This window comes from Micromys minutus (genome assembly GCF_963924665.1).
Source record: "Micromys minutus genome assembly, chromosome: 9".
Classification (NCBI taxonomy): domain Eukaryota; kingdom Metazoa; phylum Chordata; class Mammalia; order Rodentia; family Muridae; genus Micromys; species Micromys minutus.
The window spans coordinates 24666120-24687705 of record NC_137978.1 but is presented as its reverse complement, the minus strand read 5'-3'; the positions used below and the strand labels follow the sequence as shown (position 1 = coordinate 24687705).

The 21586-nt window shown below is 41.9% G+C and overlaps 1 protein-coding gene across 1 annotated transcript in view; it reads left to right on the top strand.

Moving 5' to 3' along the window:
- Window positions 1–1145: 1145 nt before the first annotated feature.
- PRKAA2 (protein kinase AMP-activated catalytic subunit alpha 2) overlaps window positions 1146–21586 on the top strand; it is a 59126-nt gene continuing 38685 nt past the window's right edge. The window contains exon 1 of the mRNA XM_080921574.1: window positions 1146–1284. Within this exon, the coding sequence (XP_080777700.1) occupies window positions 1191–1284 (94 nt within the window). The 5' untranslated portion in view covers window positions 1146–1190. The remainder of the gene's footprint in view (window positions 1285–21586) is intronic.

The window sequence follows — 21586 nt, the reverse complement described above, 5'->3', positions numbered from 1 at the left end:
AAGGGAGCCTTAATTGAAAAACTGCCTTCATAAGATGCAGCTGTAAGGCATTTTCTTAATTAGTGATTCATGCGGAGGGCCCATTGTAGGTGGTGCCATCCCTGGGCTGTTCTCCGTGATAAGCCTGCCAGTAAGTTACCTGCCCCTAACCCCCCCTCCCCCCATGCCCACTGCATCAGCTCCTGCTTCCAGGTTCATGCACTGTTTGAGTTCCTGACTTCTTTCAATGACCGAACAGTGCTGTGGAAATGTAAACCATAATCCCCGTCTTCCTCAACTTGCTTGGTGTTTATCACAGCAAAAACCGTAACTAACACAATGATGAAGGGTTATTGTAGATAAAATGAACACACAGGCAGCAGCAGAGGGATCTGGGAGAGTCCAGATTGAACGCGGACAGACTGAGCAGGGCCATGTGAGGAGAGAGGGGGAAGGGGAGCAAGAGAGGAGCCAGGACTAAGGGGTGGGGGGTGGCTTGGGCCAGGAGAGTGGCACAGCCAAAATGGCTGAATTATCTAGGATCAGAGGACCTGAGGGAAGGGGCAGCTCAGTCCCTGGGCTGGAGACTTCAGGGTAGGGGTCGAGGTATGCCAGGCGGGTGGACCCTAAACCAGGTGGGGACTAGGGGCTTCTGAGAGAACTTGGAGGCCAGCGTCACCTTTGCTATGTTAGTAATAGGCGTCTCTGTGGGCAGTTTGTCCGGGGTTTGAGACCGAACAATAACACGACAAGGAACTACAAAACGGGCGTGAGCTCTAAAACAATGGGTCGCTCCCTGAAGAGGGAAGGGACTAGAACGTTCCCAGTCAAATAAACCTTGACTGGGGGGTGGGGGGCGTGCCATTGGGGAGGGGAGGACTGCCCTCCATAGTGCCTGGCCCTCCTGCCCTGAGGCACGTCTCCCAGTCTACACCCCCACAGCCCCCCACTTCTCTTCAGATCCTCCTTCCACCTCGGTCGCGCCCATATTCATCCTTTCCATCCTCACCGCCGTGGGGGGAATTCCCTCAGGACGCCTCGGCTCTGCGCCCCCAGCCTGCGTCCACTCGCGCCGGGCTGCGCTCGCCCCACGGCGCCCCCGGCGTCCCCGTCCCGCCCCCCGGGCCCGCTGCACTGTGGGTAGGCGGCGGCAGCGGCGGCGGCGGCGCTCAGAGCCCGCGGCCCGGGGGGGAGGAGGCCGCGCGCCGAACATGGCTGAGAAGCAGAAGCACGACGGGCGTGTGAAGATCGGCCACTACGTGCTGGGGGACACCCTGGGCGTCGGCACCTTCGGCAAAGTGAAGAGTGAGTGCCGCGGCGCGGGCGCGAGGCCGGGTGGCAGGTGGAGCGCCCGCGGACGAGCCCGGGGCACCGGCACCTGGCGCGGCAGCTCGGGCGTGGGTCCTGGGGACCCGCCGTATGGGCTGTGCCATGGCGGGGATGCCTGCGGGCCCTTAGTCTTTTCTCTACCCCTCAGCCCACTTGTCTGCAGAATTGGGCGACTGGCCCAGCCCGAAGGGCCCCGGAGCGTGGGGAGGATGGGGGAGCCACGGCGCCGCGGATTGGGAGTGGGTCTCCCACTGGTGCCAAGTGCTCTGCGTGGAGCCGCATCTGTCGTCCGACTTAATCCTTAACGTAGCTAGCACGGTCAGGGTGCGGTCCTCACCTTAAAGGTGAGAAAACGCGAGCTCCCAGGCTCCAGCGACACGCCCAAGGTCACCGAGAATTGGCAGATTCAGGGTGAGGTCTAAGAGGTCCTCCAATTTTGGCCTTGCTGATGAGGCCCCTGTCTTCCATCAGATTCTTCCCTGTCCTGGGCCTTTGATGGTGGAGTTGACTAAGGGCATGCTTAGAGCCAGAGGTGTGGAGTCTCTGCTGGGTGCGTGAAAACGCTGGAGTGCAGCTGGTTGGGCAGAGGCTTTAGGGGATCCCCCAGCTCTGCTGGCTGATTGGTGTGTGTAAGTTGGTTCTAGGAAGGCTTTTGGGGTTAAGGTCTGGGAGAAAATGTTCCTTGGTAATGGAATTTGGGTCCCCAAGAGGTCAGACTTGCTTAGGCAAGGGGTTTGTTTGTTGGCGGAGGGAGGGATTGCTTTAGGGGTTTTGGAAAAAACAGGTTGCTTTTGAAATTTCAAGTGCACTTACTAGTTAAGTATTAAACTTTGCTTTGCTTTCTTATTAGTTAATTAGAGTCACATGGGGTTTGATCAACCGTCCTTTTTAACAGAGCTACAGCTCTTGTTAAAAAAATACTTGGTAGCGAGTTGAGAATTAAAAGTGAAACGTTAGCTTTTTGTTGTTGTTGAATAAATATTGGGTAAGCAGTCTGGGGATTTTATGCTGAGGTTTATTTTTCACGTTTTAACCTCCAGTGAAGACTTGTGAATACAAGGGAGAGACTCATCATTCCTGTGAGGATTAACTCCTCTTGGTATATCTAATACCATTTGTACAAAGTGAAAACACGTACTGAATGCTCTTACCACATTCGAGGAACTGTTCCAGACAACGGGAGTTGTAGGAAAGCAAAACCTGAGCTTTCTTGGGGCTTTCTCTATGAGGGAAAGGCTGGCAGAATACATGTGAAAAGTATGTGCTCCGTCCCGTTGCGAAAGGACGACAGGGGAAGGAAAGATGAGGACTTTTGTGAGGTTGGCAGGTTATATGCAGGTGGTCACATGTGGCCTCACCGCGTGGGTGTTTTTGTAAAGAACGAAAATGTAAAGTTCTTTGAAGTCTTGTAAGAATTGTGGCTAGGTGGGAGATGATCCGGAAATCAAACTCTATCTTTGCTGAGAACTGCTTTGCTGTGTGGCATTGCAAAGTAGTGCGGAAGGCTGCTTTGCCATCTAGGGTAAGTTATATAACTTAGCCGCATCTGCTTTCGTGTTCAGCTAAGTGCTTTTGTTTGCTCTTGACAGGTTTTTGTTTTTTGTTTTTCCATTGTTCTCTTGATGTAGAGGGGAGTACCTACTCTGATTCCTCAGGCCATTGTCAAGGGCTAATCTAAAACCATTTGGTTATATTCTCTGTCTGCTTCTAAACACCAGCTTTCTAAAATATAAACGGAACAGAAGGAAACTTTGATTTATGAGAAAAATCTTTTCTCCTGGAGAGCCCTGGTGGAACGACCTGTTTGGGGTTTTCCTGACATTGTTCGATCGTCCCTAAAAATAGCTACTATACATGTCAAATGCACTCGAAGACAAGGAAGAGTCACCTAGGAAGGGAATCCTGATGAAGAATTACTTAGATCTAGTTAGCTTGTGCGCATGTTAAAGTGGGAAGACCCCCCACCCCCTTCTTGGCGGCACTGTTCCCCGAGGTTGGGTCATGTACTGTGTTGGTATAGAGGGATGGCTGAGCATGAACAAGCATGCATGCATGTGTTCTCTTTCTCTGAGGGTGATTGACCACTTCAACGTCCTGCCTCGACTTCCCTCAATGGGCCTGTATCCTGGACATCTGAGTTCAAATAAAGCCTTTCTTCCCTAAGTCACTTTTACTCAGGGTGTTTTAATGACAGAAATTAGACGAGGTCATGTGGGTTTGTAATTAGTACAGCTGTAGCTGTTCAGTGAAGTCATGGACTGGTGAAACAGAGCATATGCATTGTGAGAATACATTTTACTCTGTTATTTGATAGTTTCATACAGTGTGCTTTAGTTAGAGTCACTGCACTCTCTTCCTCTCCAACTCCTTTCATACCCTCCCACCAAATGTCCATTCTAGTGTCATATATGTATGTGTGAGACTGTATGTATGTATGTATGTATGTATGTATGTATGTATGTATATATATATATGTATATATATATATATATATATATATATATACACACACACACACATATGTGCAGATATGGGCATAGATATGGGCCAACCACTGGAACATAGGCAACCTACTACGGGGTCCCATCTCAGAAGAAAACCAGCCCCACTCCCCCCAGCCCCATGAACAACTGTGAACTGCCTAAGTAGCTTCTCATCTAAGAGTGGGCCTTCCTGAGCTCCTCCCCTATCCAAGGTACATGTAGTTTTAAAAATATAGATTGAGGTATGCTTTACATACTATAAAAGTCACCGATTTTAAGTATACAGTTAACAGTTTTTAGTAAGTTTACCAAGTACCACAATCAGCCTTGTACTTTAGCTGTAGAACATTTGCTTTATCCTTTATTTTAACTGTAGTTAATCCCATTCCTACCCACGAGCCTTGGATACCACTGTTTGTGCCGAATATGTAGAAGGAATGTCTTCTCTGGAAAAAGATGAGTTGGGATTGTGGAGTATGGTGTCTCTATGTCTAGCATTTTGTTTCTGACGTTCATATCTAGCATAACATGTCACTGATTTTTTTTCTTTTTATTGTTGCATGATCTTCTGTTGTATGTACGTGTCCCCTCCCCCCACTCTTAGCTGCTGAATGTCTTGCTATACAAGCTCTTACAAAGAATGCCTCCATGAATATTCACATGCAAAGCCCTGTGTATGGATGTCTGTAGTTTCCCTGAGAGAGTACTTGGAAAACTAACTCAAAGGGAAGACAGATATAGTTCAGCCATGTTTAAGAGGTTTTAGTCTGTGGTTACTTGTAAGGGGACTTTCTTTGGGACCACCAGCTCCCGAGTAACAACATGGAGACATATTTATTATGAATACTTAAGGGCTTATTCCCATCTAGCTTGTAAATTAGCCCATTTATTCTAACCTAAGTTCTGTTGTGTGGCTTGTTATCATGTCTCAGTCTCTAGTCCTGTCTTCCTCAGTATCTGGCTGTAGAATTCTCCCTGGCCTGACTCTCCTTCCCCAGACTTCTCTCTCTCTCCATAGTCCTGTCCATCCTTGCTTGCTTCAGTATAGCCCTTCAGCCTTTTAATTAAACCAGCTGGAAGGTGAGAGAGGGAGTGCTTACAAACTATGAAGCATCTGTCTGAATAACAATATCAAAGTTCAGTCTGCATTCAGCTCTCCCTTGGCACAGAATTCAGCATTTAAATAATAAAAGACAATCTTTACTCAGTGCACAATAGTATTATCCCAACAGTTACTTGATCATTTTGCTCTGTGCTGTAACGAGGCAGAATGCTGTGGTAGGAAATATGTGAAGCAAAGAAGCTTACCTCATTAAAGATTGGCTCACCGCCTCCTTTCTACTTCCACCCAGTGTGGCCATCATGCAGTGGACACAGCAGGGACTAGTCCCTTGTTGAGGTGGAATCCAGTCCCCTCAGTAACTAGAGACTCCTTCTCTACCTCCCTCTCTTTTGTATCCCAGAGTGGCATCAAAGTGAATACATTGCCAAGCCTGGCCTAGAGTTTCTGATCCTCCTGTTTCTACTTCCCAAATGACTGGCTTACAGGCCTGTACCACCATGACCCGTTTATGAGGTACTTAGGTATGCTGGGCTTCAACACACAGCCTTTTGAGGAACAACTCTTATGCAAACCTTAACACTGGGGACACACATCTTCTCACGCTTTGGATGGGTACTTAGCAGTGGAATTGCTGGTTCCTAGCATAGTTTTATCTTTAACTAAGGAGATGCTGACAAACTGTTTTCCAAAATGGTCATACTGTTTTATAGACCACCAACATTTCTCTTCATTTCTTTATTAACAGTGGTTATTATTTGACTTGTTACAGTTATTCTACTGGGCATGAAGTTTTAACTTTGCATTTTAGTAATGACAGTATTTTACTCTTCACCATGTTTTCATTTATTCTATCATACATATATATATTTTAATATATATATACATATATATGTATGTATGTATGTACTTTTTGGTTTGCCTCTTGAGATAAGGTGTCACTATGTAGATATGACTGACCTAGAACTTGTTATGTGCACCAGGCTGGCTTGAAATTTAGAACTCTGTCTTCTGAGTACTGAGATTAAAGGTGTGCAACCTGACACCTGGCTATTTGCTAGTGTTTAGTTGGGGTGTGCAATAACATGGCTTGAATCGGGTTTGCCTTGTGTGACAACTTATATTGGAATTTGATTCCCATACCACACTGAAAGGCGCTAGGACTTTTATGAGGCATCTTGGTCTTTAGTGGAATCAGAGCCTTTCTTTAGTGTGTCCGTAATGGTGGGATAAATAAACTATTGTTATAAAGCAAGTTCGCCCTTTGTGGTCTGTGGCTTTCCCATGCACTTGCTGGTCTAGTCCTGCTTTTTCCTGCTCGAAGAGCAAGCACCGTGGAGCTGTTCCCAGAAGCTGAGTACATAGATGCTGGCACCATGCTTGTAGACTTCCCAACCTCTGTCACCACTGCCAAAATAAACCGCCTTACTTAATAAATTACCTGCTCTCACATCTGCTGCATACCAGTAGAAGACAGGCTAAGACAAGTTGCTCTTCAGCTTTTAAGCTGAATTAACAAGATTTTTTGAAATAAATTTTTGTTACAAGTCTCTTGCTGAATATGTATTCCAAATAAAATTCTTGCTTTGTTGGACTCCCTCTCTCCATCCCTCCTTCTCTATCTTCCTTCCTTTCTTTTTTTCATTATAGGATCTTTTGTATCCCAGAGTGGCATCAAAGTGAATACATTGCCAAGCCTGTCTTAGATTTTCTGATGCTCTTGTTTCTACTTCTCAAATGACTGAGCTACAGGCCTGCACGGCCAAGCCCCGTTTATGAGGTTCATAGGTATGCTAGGCAAACACTTCACCAACAGAGCTGATGTGATCAGATCTTAGTCTGATTTGTCATTTTTCTTAGTTTGTCTTTGAAATATAAAGTTTTGAGCTCAGAGTTATTTTAAAAAATGGATCATATCTGTGAGTTTAAGGCCAGCCTAGTCTACGTGGTGAATCCCTGGGGGTGGGGGATCAAATATTTGACGTCATACCTAGGAGATTTGAAAGGTTTGGCTTACTGTCTGTTCTTAAGAGTATTTGATTGTTCTGGCTTCTACATTTAACTCTGAGATCGATTTTTGCATTCATTCCTAAACATGATAGGAGGTGAGGTTAAAGGTTGATCTCTTCCATGTGATTATCCACTTGTCTCAGCATGTTTTGTTAGAAGCTCATATATTCTTAATTGTTACAGATTTAGATTTTATAAAATTAATATCTACTATAAACCTTAATAGTGGATGGTTTAATTTTATGTGGCAATAACCACATGGAATAGAGGAGTGAGGAACACTTATGTACTTACTCTTTTAACTGTTATGCTATTTAAATTTAATTTCAATTGTTAGTATATAAATTTATTGATCTAAGTTAAGATTAATAAGCAAAAACATAAATAGTAGTATAGCTTTTATGTAATAGCATAGCTTCAAATTACTTAAAAAAACATGAGACCTTATTTGCTAGTAAGTAATTAAAAACGTATTCAGAATGGACTAAATTGAATTTTCCTTCCACTGGGCTATCATACTGCTGTTTCTAAACAGCAACAATGTTGAAAGAGTAGTCCATTTTTAATCTCTTAAAAGATTTCCTCTAAGTGTAAAGCTTCACCCATTCTGGAAGGGTAGACCTACTGTGTGGGAGTCTTGTAGTTAGACCTCTCTAGTCTTCTAACTTATGGAAAGGCGGTGTAACTAGAATAGATCGTCTGTATGTGATTTACAAAGACTGGTTGGAGGACACTCTATTATATTGTCAATTATTCATTCCAAAAGGATCCCTTGTTTTTAAAGTGCATCCCTCCAGATGTGCTTTTGAGAGAACTGTTCTTAATATCTGTGCACCAGCAAATACTTGGCAATCAATCGCCTTCTAGTCAGCAAAGGTCACCAAGAACATTAGGTTTTCTTTTTTTTTTTTTTTTTAAGTAGTTATGTGTGACATGTGGATTTCGAGACATTAAATATGTCATTAGTTCCCCGTTTAGTTTTGAGATGAAAAATTATGTGGCCAGTTGGAAGATTAAAAGGTATGCTATGCTTTCCTTGAGATTTATGTTCTATTTCTGCCAGTCTAAAGGCCTGGAACAGTTAGATCTCTGCCCTTATTGTATCTCTGTCCTGAAAGAGAACACTTGTGACTTATAAAGACCTTGACATGCTGGTTATTAAGCGGATTAAGAAAGGAAATAGATTTAAGCATGTTTGTATTTAATTGCTGACCTTGGTTTAACAGAACTTTGAATTTCTTGAGAACAGAGCAGGAATGCAGACATGCCAGACATGAGAAAGAGGGGCACAGCTAGTCATGGCAGCACATAGGCATCTATCCCAGCATTCCAGGTGCTAAGACCAGAGGATCATGGCCGCCACTCCGCCTTGGTCATACAGTCAGTACCTGCCCCAAAAATAAAACAGAAAAGGGCAGTACTCTTCAGTGATGAAAGTTATACTTTTAAGTTTTTTCAAGACCATATTCTAATTATTACACTCTATGCACTTTAATTTATTATTGGTACTGTCCAGAGTAACCTTCTGTTGCAAGTGGTAGACAGATATGTCCCAAACTCCCATGGGGACATGACATTTGCATATCTTTTAGTGTACAGAGCATTGGATTGGGATAACCTAGAGTGGAACTGTCATAAGCTCCCTTGTGTGGCCTATGCCAAACTCATGTCCCTTACACAGCGTAAGAAAGCACATGCTCAAGAGGTCTACTTACACACACAGTTAACTACACTGTGACCATTACCTGTGATCTAGTTCTGAGAACTTTATTTGATGAAAGGAATCTGTGGATAGATGTGTTCAGAAATCTCTCATTTCGTAAACACTGCTTACTTCCACCCCCCCCCCCCATTCACTGCCCCCAGGCAAGTATTGTGTACATCCTATGTGAAGGACTTGTGCCCAAGTTCCCTGAAAGAGCTCTGACCACGGGCTTTGTCACCTCTCATGCTGGCACTGCACTGTTTTTCCTCATTTGTGTTGCTGTCACTGCTTCTATGAAATCAGGCCAAAGAGTTCGCTGTCTTGTGGTTCACGCCAGCTTTGGTCGTGCTCTGTAATGCAATACCACCCCAATTATCCCGAGATTCCTGCGGTCTCCTTAACAGTTGGGAAAATATTTTGCAGAAAAATTAGTTAATTTTTTGAAGTCAAGTAGCTAATTTAATTAGAAGAAAGATCTAATCTCAAGTCCTTGGAGATAATTAGCAAGTGGGTACCAGTGTTGAGTGTTCAGTAACAGTGAACAACTCTTACCATAGGTAGACCCAAATATTAGAGAAAGTTTGTGAATTAGGTCTGAATTTTTTCTACTTAAGCAGATGAGATGAATATGCAAAGCAGTGTTTGTTCTGATGTGTGGCGAACCAGCTTATTTTTAGCACAGTGCTAGTGAGGAAGGAATTCCAGGCAGGTTTTATCTCTGCTAATAATAGAATCTTTCTTTGCCCCTTCAAGGTTGCTTAAGTGGGGACTTGTTTGGTGGTGCTGGCCTCTGATGGATTTTCACTTTGGCTTTTTTTTTTTTTTTTTTTTTTTTTTCTGCTGGTGTCTTTGTTTTCCAGGTATTAACTTTTTCAGCCAATCTGTTATTAGGATTTTAAAACCAGCCTTTTGTGTAATTAAAAACATCAGCAAAAGTTGCATTTTTATTCGAAATGTTAATGTGCTTAGTTATTAAAATATTTTGCTCCTTGTGATTTTTTTGACATTTCATATATTATTAAAACCCAGTGAACAGTATGTTTTCATGTAGTACTGTTGATTTTTTTCTAACTTATAAATTAGCTGTAGCCAATTAATTATGGTTTCCATAACTGAAAATAATGAAATGTTTACACATATCCCCAGGTGTTCTTCTTTATTCTTACTTTACTTGTACTATTCTATGGGTATACATTGTTTCTGTTTCCGCTCTTTACTGTGTTTGAGTTTGTGCTGTGTGGGATTCCAGAAATGATTTCATTTCTTCCAACCAGCTAATACAATAATGCCAGCAGTACATATTTGCTGTCTTTAATTATATTGAATTTCAAGTACAAATAACTTGCTATTAATGTTATTAATGTGGCTACAGACACAAGTATACACAGCTGACTTACTAATTTAATTGAAGTGAGAATGTTACAGAACTGGCTTAAATGATTCTGTTGCATAGTTAATGTCTTAAGTTACTGTCATATGATAAGCCTGTCTTCTCTCAGAGTCATTCCAAGTCCTCTCTTCATCTCCAGGTTCAGTGCTCTCTGACCTGCTAGATAATCTCCTGGCTATATTGCGTTCTATCAATAGATTGCAGCTAGAAAAATTGACTTTGTTTTCATAGCAGCTTTGTGATGAAAATGAAATGTGCTCTGGATGGTTTATCACTGCTGAACAACGATCCTTAAAGAAGTTAGGTATCATCAGAACGGGATATTCTGTGTACACTTGAATTGTCTTCAAGATTTACTTTTAATTTTAACCATGCGTCTGTGTCTAGGTGTGTGTATGTGCCTGCAGAGGTCAAAGGTTTTGGAACCCCTGGAGCTGGGGTTACAGGCAGTTGGGACTTGCTTGATGGGGATTCTGGGAATTGAACTCCAGTCCTCTGGAAGAGCAATAGGTGCTCTCAACCACAGAGCTGCCTCTCCTGACCGTACCACCGAGCTTTTAATAAAATGATTTTGACATGGACTCAGATCCAGTGTGAGTTGCTGTTTAGGGTGTTAAAAAGCTATTTGAGATGACTAGAAGACAGACCATAGGACCAGAATTTAAACAGAATAAACTGTTTAGGTTGCTATATAAAAGTCAGAAAAGTGAAATTCAATAGGGACATGTGTCAAATCTAGCCCTTAAGGTAAGCCCAAACCAAAACACAGGTGCTTCTTAAAGAATGGAACAGTTGATAGGAATTTCAGACTTGAAGTTTTAGGTGACCACAAGCTTAAGAACTACACATTATGAATGCTTAAGTGATAAAATTGTCGACAGGTGGAAAATAGATGTGCAGAGACATTAGTTGGCAGTTGTAGGAGTAGTTGTGTTTTATTATACTTTAAGTCAAATTTGGAATAATGGGTATTACAGCTTGGAAAAATATAGCCAATTGTGATTCATTCTGACAATAAGCTTTATATTAGGAGAAATCCGAAAGTGTGCTGTGTGACCTCATAGAGGAAATGTAATTTTTTCTCACTGTGAGAAAACAGTGTAACTGTCTGATGCAGCTAAAAATGCATTTTAAGAAAAGTTTCCAAGGAAGCACAGCGTAGTTCAGAATTAGATTTGCTTCCAGGCACCAGTACCATCCACCCATGAGGTTTCTGTGACTCATTTACTGGTGTAGGTGGTGACTAGCAGGATTGCCACTGCAGACGACCTGGCTTCATGGAAGGTAGGTGTGGCTTCTCTGTGATGTGTAGGCTTCTGCCAGCTTTATCGTTCTGTTACTGCATATACATTGCTTCTTTGTGTTATGAACATGTCCCCTGACTATGACCTGTATGGAATTAACTTTCATATATAGTTAAGAACAACTAAAAGAACTGGAGAGAATGGCAGCTGAGTTCCTATTTCAAGGAGTTCTGAGAAGAGAAATCTGTTGGAAAGAGCCAAACAGTTTGAGTTTGCTAATTTGTGAGGATGATAAATGTGAGAAGCTAAGCAGAGAGCAGTGGCCAGAAGAGAGAAGGACTGAGCAGCTTGAATTCTGAGGAGAAAATAAAATTAAGTTTTACAGAGCCAGTCCTTGATAAACATGTGCATTTTTTATTAGTTACAACACTTGGAAGATTAAAAATTCTGTTTATGATCAGCTTAATCCCAGACTAAGAATGTCTACTTTCTATCTTCTCTAAAGGAAGAACAACAACCAAAACCCCTACAATCAGGTGGGGTTTATACAGATGTTCACACAGTGTTCAGCATTCCAGGAGACGTCTGTAGGAAAAGCATGAACGTGATTCAGATTTTAAAGTTATCAGACATGAACTTTAACTTACTAATATATTTAAGATAGGGCCTTTTATTATCGGGTTTGCAATCCATACAAATAAGCAAAGGAAAGTAGCAGAGATGAAAACTGCAGTCATCAAAGCAGAAGTTTGTAGATGTCTTAACAGATAAGATTCTACTGCAAAGATTAGTGTAGGGAATGACATAGGTCAAAAGTAAATACCCAGACTGAACCATAGGGGGTGAGGGGTAGAAAGAATACACAAGTCACAGACTGGAGCAGAGTGAACGTCAAGTCTGTTTGTTATCAGAACCTCCACAGAACAAGTTAGTTATAGGGTGTGTGGGTATGAGAGAATGGAAACATAACCTTAGGTTTTCCTTTATTTAGTGATATTTAAAAAATAATTGTATATATGTGTGTGTCACTGTGTGTGGGGGCTGTGGCACACACACACACACACACACACACACACACACACACACACACACAGTATCCACAGAGGCCAGTAGAGGATGTAAGATTTCCTGGGTCTGGAGTTACAGGCAATTGTGAACCATACATTGAGAGTGCTCGGAATGGAATCCAGGTTCTCTGTAAGAGCAGTACGTGGTCTTCCTTCTTAGGCATCTCTTCATTCCTGGGGTTTTCCTTCTTTAAATGAACTTTTTCTGAATGTAAAAGATAAATATGATTATGTAGTTTGTCTACCAAACATTTAAAACATTATTATTGTTTATTATTATTACTATTAGTGTGTGTACAAGTGCCATTGTGTATGTGTGTATACATACAAGTGCTCATGTGCTATTGTATGTGTGTGTGTACAAGTGTCATTGTGTGTATGTGTGTGTATAAGTACCATTGTGTTTGTCTGTGTACAAATGCCATTGTGTGTGTGTACAAGTGCCATTGTGTATGTGTGTATATACAAGTGCCCATGTGCCATTGTGTATGTGTACAAGTGCCATTGTGCTTGTGTGTGTGTATGTGTGTGTATTCAGTGCGCTTGTGCCACTGTGGGAGTCTGGAGGTCAGGGGACGCCTAATTCTTGAGAATCAGTTCTACCTTGCCACCTGTGAGACATGGGATTCAGGTCATTTGGCCTGTGCACAGAGTCCATATCCACTGAGACATCCGGCCAGCCCATAAAGATCATTTCAATGAAAACTCCTGTAAATGGTTAGTCGACTTTGGGCTGAAGGGTCTATGGAAGAAGTGTAAGGTTACTGTTTTTACATAGTTGTAAGGAAACAGAAATAGACTTCTAGCTTCCATTTAAGGTATATGTTCAGATGCATACACATAACTCTTGCTTGAGTCTTTACTACAGTTGACAGCATCCTCTCATGTGGGTCTCTTAACCTACTATGACCTATGTGAAATCTGTGCTGGGCCATAACAGCTCTGGGTTTTAAGGACTATTTATGATTATGCTATATTGACATTCTGGATCATCTATGTCCTAAATCTTTGAAAGCTAAGTAAACTGAAGTGAAGTTAGAACATTTACTATCTTAAAACACTACTTTGGATTCAAGACCATTGATAGTTACAGAGTGGGCATTGCATATTCTTGGAGGGAGGGAGAAAGTGGACAGGAGTGAATTTGAAGATAAGTGAAAGAAATAAATTCCCCAGCTTTTGCCATATGAATGGAGCAAGCAAGAAATTAATTTCAAATAAGAGCAGCTGTGAAGAGATACCATGACTATGTGACCATGGCAACTCTCTCTCTCTCTCTCTTTTTTTAAGATTCTACATTTTATTACTGGACAAACCACACTCTCCAGTTTAGACATGACCAAGTCTCCAGGTTAAGAATGTTGAACTCTGTCTGGTAGGATTGATTGATGACCATGATTTAGTATAAGCCCTTAGTCTCGTAATTGTGTGAGTCCTTATAGATTCAGCTTTATTCTCCTCCAGTGTCTTCTCTTGGAGTTGTGCCTGATTTTGTTACCAGTTTTCATCTGAATCCATCGAGGAATAGGATGAATTTGGTTTTGTTTCTTGGCCAGGAATCACTTGATTCTGAAAGTCTTGTGAGAAGACTGTGGAGAAGCCAAATCAGGTGTATGGCTCACTATGGAGAAGAAAGAAGAGCCATGGCAGCTCTTATAAAAGAAAACATTTAGCTGGGGCTGGCTTACAGTTTGGAGGTTTAGTCTATTATTGTCATGGTAGGAAGCATGTGTGCAGGCAGACATAATGCTGGAGAGGTAGCTGAAAGTTCTGCATCTGGTTTGGCAGGCAGCAGGAAGAGAGAATGACACTAGACTTGTCTTGAGCATCTGAAACCCCAAAGCCCACCCCCGTGACACACTTCCTCTAACAAGGCCACATCTACTCCAATAAGGCCATACCTCCCAATAGTGCCACGCCCTATGGGCCTATGGGGGCCATTTCTTACTCAACCCCCTGCCATGACTTCCCCATCATGATGAACTATAAACCCAAATAAGGCCTTTGTTTCTTACGTTGCTTTTGTTGGGAATTTGGTCATAGCAGTGAGGAAAGCTAATTTATACAGATAACCATTACCCAGAAACATTTGGTTTTTTGGCCTTTGGAACTGGTTTGCAGAAGGATTATGGAGAGTTTACACCCTTTGGCTACAAAAGCCCTGGAATAAGCAGAACTTAATGGAACATTCTGTTGGGATATTGGAAGACAAAAATGTTGAGAGACCTGTGGAAAGAGGAGGACTCCATTGTGAGATATCAGAGGTGAACAAGGTTCTCTGAAACTGGGTTAGGGTCCCTCCATGCAGTATTCTGGTAAAAGAATCTGTCTGGCTATATTCTGCTGATTTCCTGAAAACTTGAGTGAGGCTAAACGTAATGGACCAGTTTGTTTTGCAGGGGAAGTTTCAGATGGAATATCATCCAGTCATGGCTGCTGCTCAATTCTCATTGGTATAATCCAAGTCTATAGTGAGAAAGAGCAAAAAGTCGAGCAGAGTTACAAGGAAACTGACATTGGGGAGGAAGTGTGTGTAAATTAAGTGTCAGGTTTCGGACAAGGGGAGTGTTGATGAAGGAACAAACTCTGTGCTTGTTAAAGAGATTAGTGCCCTGCAACTGGAATTTGGCACTCAGCACAAGAACAGGAAAGGTGCTCTGACGACAAGACCTCACTCATGGAAGGCTTCATCTGATGGAGATTCAGATGCGTTTGAAAGGAGGAAACCTCAACTAAGAATGCTACTGTTGGGGTTCCCAGCTCAAAGACCATTTCCTAGGAAAGGGTTTTCCCAGAATGAGCATACACAAACCACTATAGCTGTTGTCCAGGAGGTCAGGCTCAAGTCATTCACATGACAGTGGTTTCACAGGCGTAAAAGCTGCAAGATTGAGGAGGTCGTGAGGTCTGTACCACAGTTCTGGAGAGCCACTGAGGCCAGGTGATACATGCCAGGGTTGCAGTCTTGCTAGGACATCCAGAGGTCAGTGTGTGAAGCTGGTTGTAAAAATGAGGTTGTAGTAGAGACCCCAGCATGTTGATGAATTCCTGCTGAAGAAAGCTATAGGCATGGAGGAGGATTGGCTCAGAAGAGGGGCTGTGTCCTCCGGCAGCACAGCTGAGGGATGGGCCATCCAACTCTTGGAGTCCAAGTGATTCTGCCATGATCACCAGAAGCTGCAGTGGAACTGTAGGATTTGGTGTTTTCTTTAATGAATGTCAGTCTCCCTGTGGTCCACACATTTCTTCCTATACCCCAGAGCAAATTTATTCTGTGCCTTTGTATATGGCAAGAATGTAACTTACAAAAATTTATAGTGTCTCCCAATTAAGAGATTACCTTAAATCTCAACAGAAGCTTAGACTTTGGAACCTTAAACTATGTGGTAATTGCTAAAGATTATAGGGACTTTTGATATTAGATGAAATACATTTTGCATTATCAGATGTCCATAAATCTATGAGGATAGGGCGGAAGGTTATGGCTTTAAATGGTATGTATATGAGTCATGTTAACAATGAGCAGAGTTGTGATGGTTAATCTTGTTTATCAGTGTAACAGGATTTAGAATCACCATGAAAGCAAATTTATGAAAATGTCAGTGAGGCATTTTCTAGATTAGATTAAATGAGGCGAGAAAACATACACTAAATGTGGGCAGCACCATTTGATAGCCTAGGCTCCTAGACGGAATAAAAAAGATCGTGGAGCCATAGCATTAACTTCTCCACTTTGTCACTGTGAGTGCAGTCCTGCAGTCTCTACGGTGCTGGACTGCGTCCCTGAATTGTGAGCTGAAATGAACCCTGCTTCCGAGGTTGCTTTCATTTGGGTGTTTTGCCACTGCAGTGATGAAGGTAATGGGTGTGCTGCCCTATTCAGGTCTTCTCCAGATTCCTGCTGTCCTCACCTACAGGCTAGATGATGCTATCTACCCTATGGAGCTTGGAGAATTAAATATGCCATGCTGCTTAGTGTGATACTTAGAGGTCAAAAGTAAAAAGTCTTTTGCTTCCATGTTAGAAGTATCTTCAGGGAATTTAAGGACTTCGTGAAAAGGAAATTTGGAGACAATCAGCGAGACCATTTTGTCTTATCATGGGCAAAGAAGAAAGGAGCCTTGAGTTATTTTGGCAGGAGTCTGGTGATGGTAGGGGTTAGGTTAATTGATTCTGTAGGTTTTATTGTAGTGTCTCTGAATGTTTCAATCTTTCCTCCCCATCTTCCACAAGGTTCCCCAAGCTCTGCCTAATGTTTGGCTATGGGTCTCTGTTTCCATTGGCTGCTGGGTGAAGATGACGGTTATGCTAGGTTCCTGTCTGTAAGTATAGCAGAATATTATGAATAGTTTCAGGCTGGGCTCACTCTCATGGCATGGGTCTCAAGTTTGGCCAGTCATTGGTTGGCCATTACCTCAATGTTTACTTTAACTTTATACCTGTACAACTTGTGGGTAGGATGAATTGTGGGTCTAAGCTTTGTGGCTGGGTTAGTGTCTCAGCCCTCTATAAGCTGTGCCTGGTTACATGAGGTGAGCATTTCAGCTTCCATATCCTTTACTGCTAAGAGTCTTAGCTAGGGTGACCCTCATAGATTCCTGGGAGATAGCATTGTCCTAGGTTTCTAGTTCATCCCAGGGATATCCCACCCACCCACCAATTCCAGTTCCCTTTCCCAGATCTCTCTCCTTCTTGTCCTCCCCACACTTGATCCCCCCTTCCGTTTCTCTCTCCAACCCTTCCCACCCAACTTCCTCTCTCCATCCCTCCCATGTCTATTTTATATCCTCATTTGAGTGAGATCCACACATCCTTTCTTGGACCCTTCTTGTTACTTAGCTTTTTTTGTGTCTATGGGTTGTAGCATGGGTATCCTGTACTTTATGGCTAATATGCACTTATAAATACATACCATGTTTGTCTTTATGGTTCTGGGTTACCTCACCCAGGATGATCTTTTCTAGTGCCATTCATTTGCCTGCAAATTTTATGATGTCATTATTTTTAATAGGTGAATAATATTCCATTGTGTAAATGTACCACATGTTCTTTATCCATTCTTCGGTTAAGGGACATCTAGATTGTTTCCGGTTTCTGGCTATTATGAATAAAGCTGCTATGAACATAGGTGAACAAGTGTCCTTGTGGTTTGGTAGAACATCTTTTTGTCCTTGATAGCTTAGGATGATAAGCATTTCTTCTTCTTCTTTTTTTAAATTGGATATATTTTATTTACATTTCAAATGTTATCCTCTTTCTCAGTTTCCCCTCCACAAACCCCCATCCCATTCCCCCTCCCCCTGCTTCTATGGGAGTGCTTCCCTATCCACCAACTCCCCCACCTCCCCACCCTGACATTCCCCTACACTTGGCAGGACCAAGGGCTTCACTTACCATTAATGCTCAACAAAGACATCCTCTGCTACATGTGCAGCTGAAGCCATGGGTCTATCCATGTGTACTCTCTGGATAGTGGTTTAATTCCTGGAAGCTCTGGTTGGTTGGTATTGTTGTTCTTATGGGGTTGCAACCCCCTTCAGCTCCTTCAATCCTTTCTCTAACTCCTCCACTGGGGACCCCGTTCTCAGTTCACATCACTGCCTCTGTATTTGTCATAGCATTTCTTTAGTACTCAACTTCATAAGGAGAAACAAAACCTCAGGATAGCTAAAACAGTCCTGTACATTAAGAGAATTTCTGGAGGTGTCACCAATCCTGTTTTCAAGTTGTACTGTAGAGCAATAGTAATAAAAAGTTCATGGTATTGGCACAAAAAATAGATTGGCCAATGGAATTGAATTGAAGACCCAGAAGTAAACCCACACACCTGTGGACACCTAATTTTTGACAGAGAGGCCCAAAGTATATAATGGAAAAAAGAAAGCATCTTCAACAAATAGTGCTGGTCTAACTCAATGTCTGCATTTTGAGGAAGGCAAATAGATCCCTATCTGTTACCCTGAACAGAACTCAAGTCCAAGTGGATCAAAGACCGCTACATAAACCTGATAGAAAAAATCCTGGGCAATAGTCTTGAATTTGTTGGTACAGGAGAAGCTATCTGAACAGAGCACCAGCAGCTCAGGCTCTAAGATCAACAATTAGTAAATGGGACCTCATGAAACTAAAAAGCAAAGGACACTGTTAATGGGACAAAATGGCAGACTACAGAATGGGAAAAGATCTTCACCAACCCTGCATATGACAGAGGGCAGATATCTAAAGATACAAAGAATTCAAGAAATTAGGCATTAAAAAACCAAATAACCCAATTAAAAATGGGGTATAGATCTAAACAGAATTCTGGACAGAGGGATTTCTAATTGATGAGCAGCACTTAAAGGAATGTTCAATATCCTTAGTCCTCAGAGAAATACAAATCAAAATGACTCTGAGATTCCATCTTACAACCACCAGAATGGCTAAGATCAAAAACTCAAGGGACAGATCACTCAGGCAAGGATGTGGGGCACAGGGAACTCCTTCATTGCTGGTGGGAGTACAACCACTTTGGAAATCAAGTTGGTAGTTTCTCAGAAAATTGGGAACATAAACATTTAAAATATTGATTATATCAGATGTTTTCTTTCAGCAGCTAATAATACATTTCTCAGCAAATATGTCTTAAACTCACAGTCATTTGTTGTTAAAATTTTTTTCAAAGTACCTTCTTAATATAAAGACTTCCAAAATTTAAATGTAAGCAAATCTTTTTTTTTTCTGGATGCATTGCTTTTGATTAAAAAATACCATCAGTTCTATTTGTGTAGGGGGCTATGCAAATGGATAAATTAATAAATCCATCAGATTATATTTGGGAGTATAAAATGCATTTTTATAAAGAGCTTTGTTTGGAGGATGAGGGTGATGGCTTAGGAAAAAGCTGCCCTGCAAGCCTGGAGTCTTGAGTTTTATCCTTAGCACTTATGTTTTATTCATTTATTTATTTATCTCTCTACCTATTTATTTATTTATTTATTTATTTATTTATTTATTTATTTATTTATTTAGTATTGAATAGAGTTTATTCAGGGCATGGGGAGGGAAGTTATGAGGGTGGTAGGGGCAGAGAGAGAGAGAGAGAGAGAGAGAGAGAGAGAGAGAGAGAGAGAGAGAGAGAAAGAGAGAGGAGTAGAAGAGTAGAGGCTGGCCATGAGCATGTGGGGGGGGGAAGGAAATGAGAGGAGGGGCATGTGGGGGGAGTGAGACCTGGAGAGCAAGAGGCCGAGCTATGCATATATTAAATCAGTGTAGCCCTCAATCGTAGACTAGGGCGATGGAGATAGGGACATCTTCACTGATAACAGCCACTCTAGCTTTTATAGGCTCAGTTGAAGGAAGGAGGGAGAAAGAAAAGTAGGTAGGTGTGGGTGATTGGAGAAGACATTTGACCTAAGCTCTACAAGAACATAAACATGTATGTGCCAACACACAGATATGTTCACATAAGGAGCAGTTCTGTTGCATTTGCTTTTTTTTGTCTCAGTATTGTTTCCAGTCATATTTACTAGGGTCCATAGGTCTCCTGGGAAGTGGGAAGCAAGTGGACTTAATTTTCCCCGAGAATAGCTTTGAAGGTACCAAGATGTGGCTTTAAATGGAAGTTTTATTATTAAATGTCAGTGTGAATTTTGATTGGTTTCTGAAACTATGTGAATCTCAGTTTTTTTACTCTTTAAGAACTCTTAGTTTAAATTTTAGAAAAATGTGTATAAAATACTGATGTAATAAAATAGGTTTATGTGTGTGTGTATATGTAGAGTTGCATGTCCATAAAGTGTGTGGTTTGGTAAACAAACTGTTATAATTATTACCTGACCTTGAGAAGAATACCTTTCCCACTATTAATATCATAACTGCCCTCCCCAGATGGCTTTACTTCCTGGAACCCTATGGTATCTTTACTTTCTAGAATTCTATAGTATCTTTACTTCCTGGAACCCTATAGTATCTGGTTATTTCATCCTGCTTTGAAGATTCACTCTGACCACCTCCTTTCTATAATATACTATACTCTCCTCCCTCCACCTTCATCTTTGATAGCTGAAATTTAAGACTACGTGAATAGTTTGGAAAAGTCCTTATACAGCTCTAAAGATACCTGAGCACTTGTGACCTTCTGCTGGTTAATACTAAGGCTTAGCATTACTGGTTTTTAGTAATACACTTTCCATTTTAGCAGTTATTATGCATGAGTTAAGATTTCTCTACACGTTCACACTAACTATATCCTCACCTGTAGCCAAGGGTTCAGGTGTGATGATATTCTTACCAGTACTTGGGATTTATTTTTTCATTCATATTAATTCTCTCATTCTCTGCCTTTTAAAAGATTTACCCTCATGCAGATTCCTAGGACAAGGGCCCAAAGCAACAATATTCTTTGTCATATATCACAATAGTATCTAGATCAGTTGCTGATATTGTTTACCTCTTAAACCTTTTGGGCGGGGCCTCCATAGTCTGCACTGCTCTCAGAACTGCTGTCTTCTAGTTCCTACTAAGATGGCCCTACCTTAGAGCTTTATTGCTGTGATCAGACTATGACCACAGGAACTTGTTTTGTTTTTTCTTGTTTTTTTTTAAATGGATATATTTTATTTATATTTCAAATGTTATCCCCTTTCTTGGTTTCCCCTCCATAAAGCTCCTATCCCATCCCCCCTTCCCCTACTTCTATGGGAGTGTACCCCTTCCCACCTACCCCCTCCTACCTCCCTGCCCTGACATTCCCCTACACTGGAGCATTGAGCTTTGGCAAGATCAAGGGCTTCTCTTCCCATTGACGCTCAACAAGGCCATCCTCTGCTATCTGTGCAGCTGGAGACATGGGTCCATCCATGTGTACTCTTTGGATAGTGGTTTAGTCCCCAGCAGAGGATTTAAGATAGAGAAATGGAGTATGGGTTGGGATGGGTTTGCTCAAAACACACTGCATCTGTTGTTGGAGAGATGGCTCAGTGGTTAACAATGCAGACTGTTCTTGTAGAGAACCTCAGTTCAGTTCCCAGTTCCCATGTCTGGGGGATCACAACTGCCTGTAACTTCCGCACTGAACATATGTATTAAATTTTCAAATAATAAAAACAAAAAATTAGAGGGACTTAAAATAGTAATATTTAACTCTCTTGTCAAACTCTGGCAGATGATTCAAACTATTCTCATGTGGTCTTCTCTTCCCTGTTCTGGTTATGGGAACTCTAACCTTTGGGTTAAGAACAGTTGCTTTTAAATCCAGACCTTGAGATGGAGAAGCTGCTGAGATATTTATAAGGTTACGCCTAGCCACAGGTGTGGGTTGCAGTCTTTCTGTTTGGAG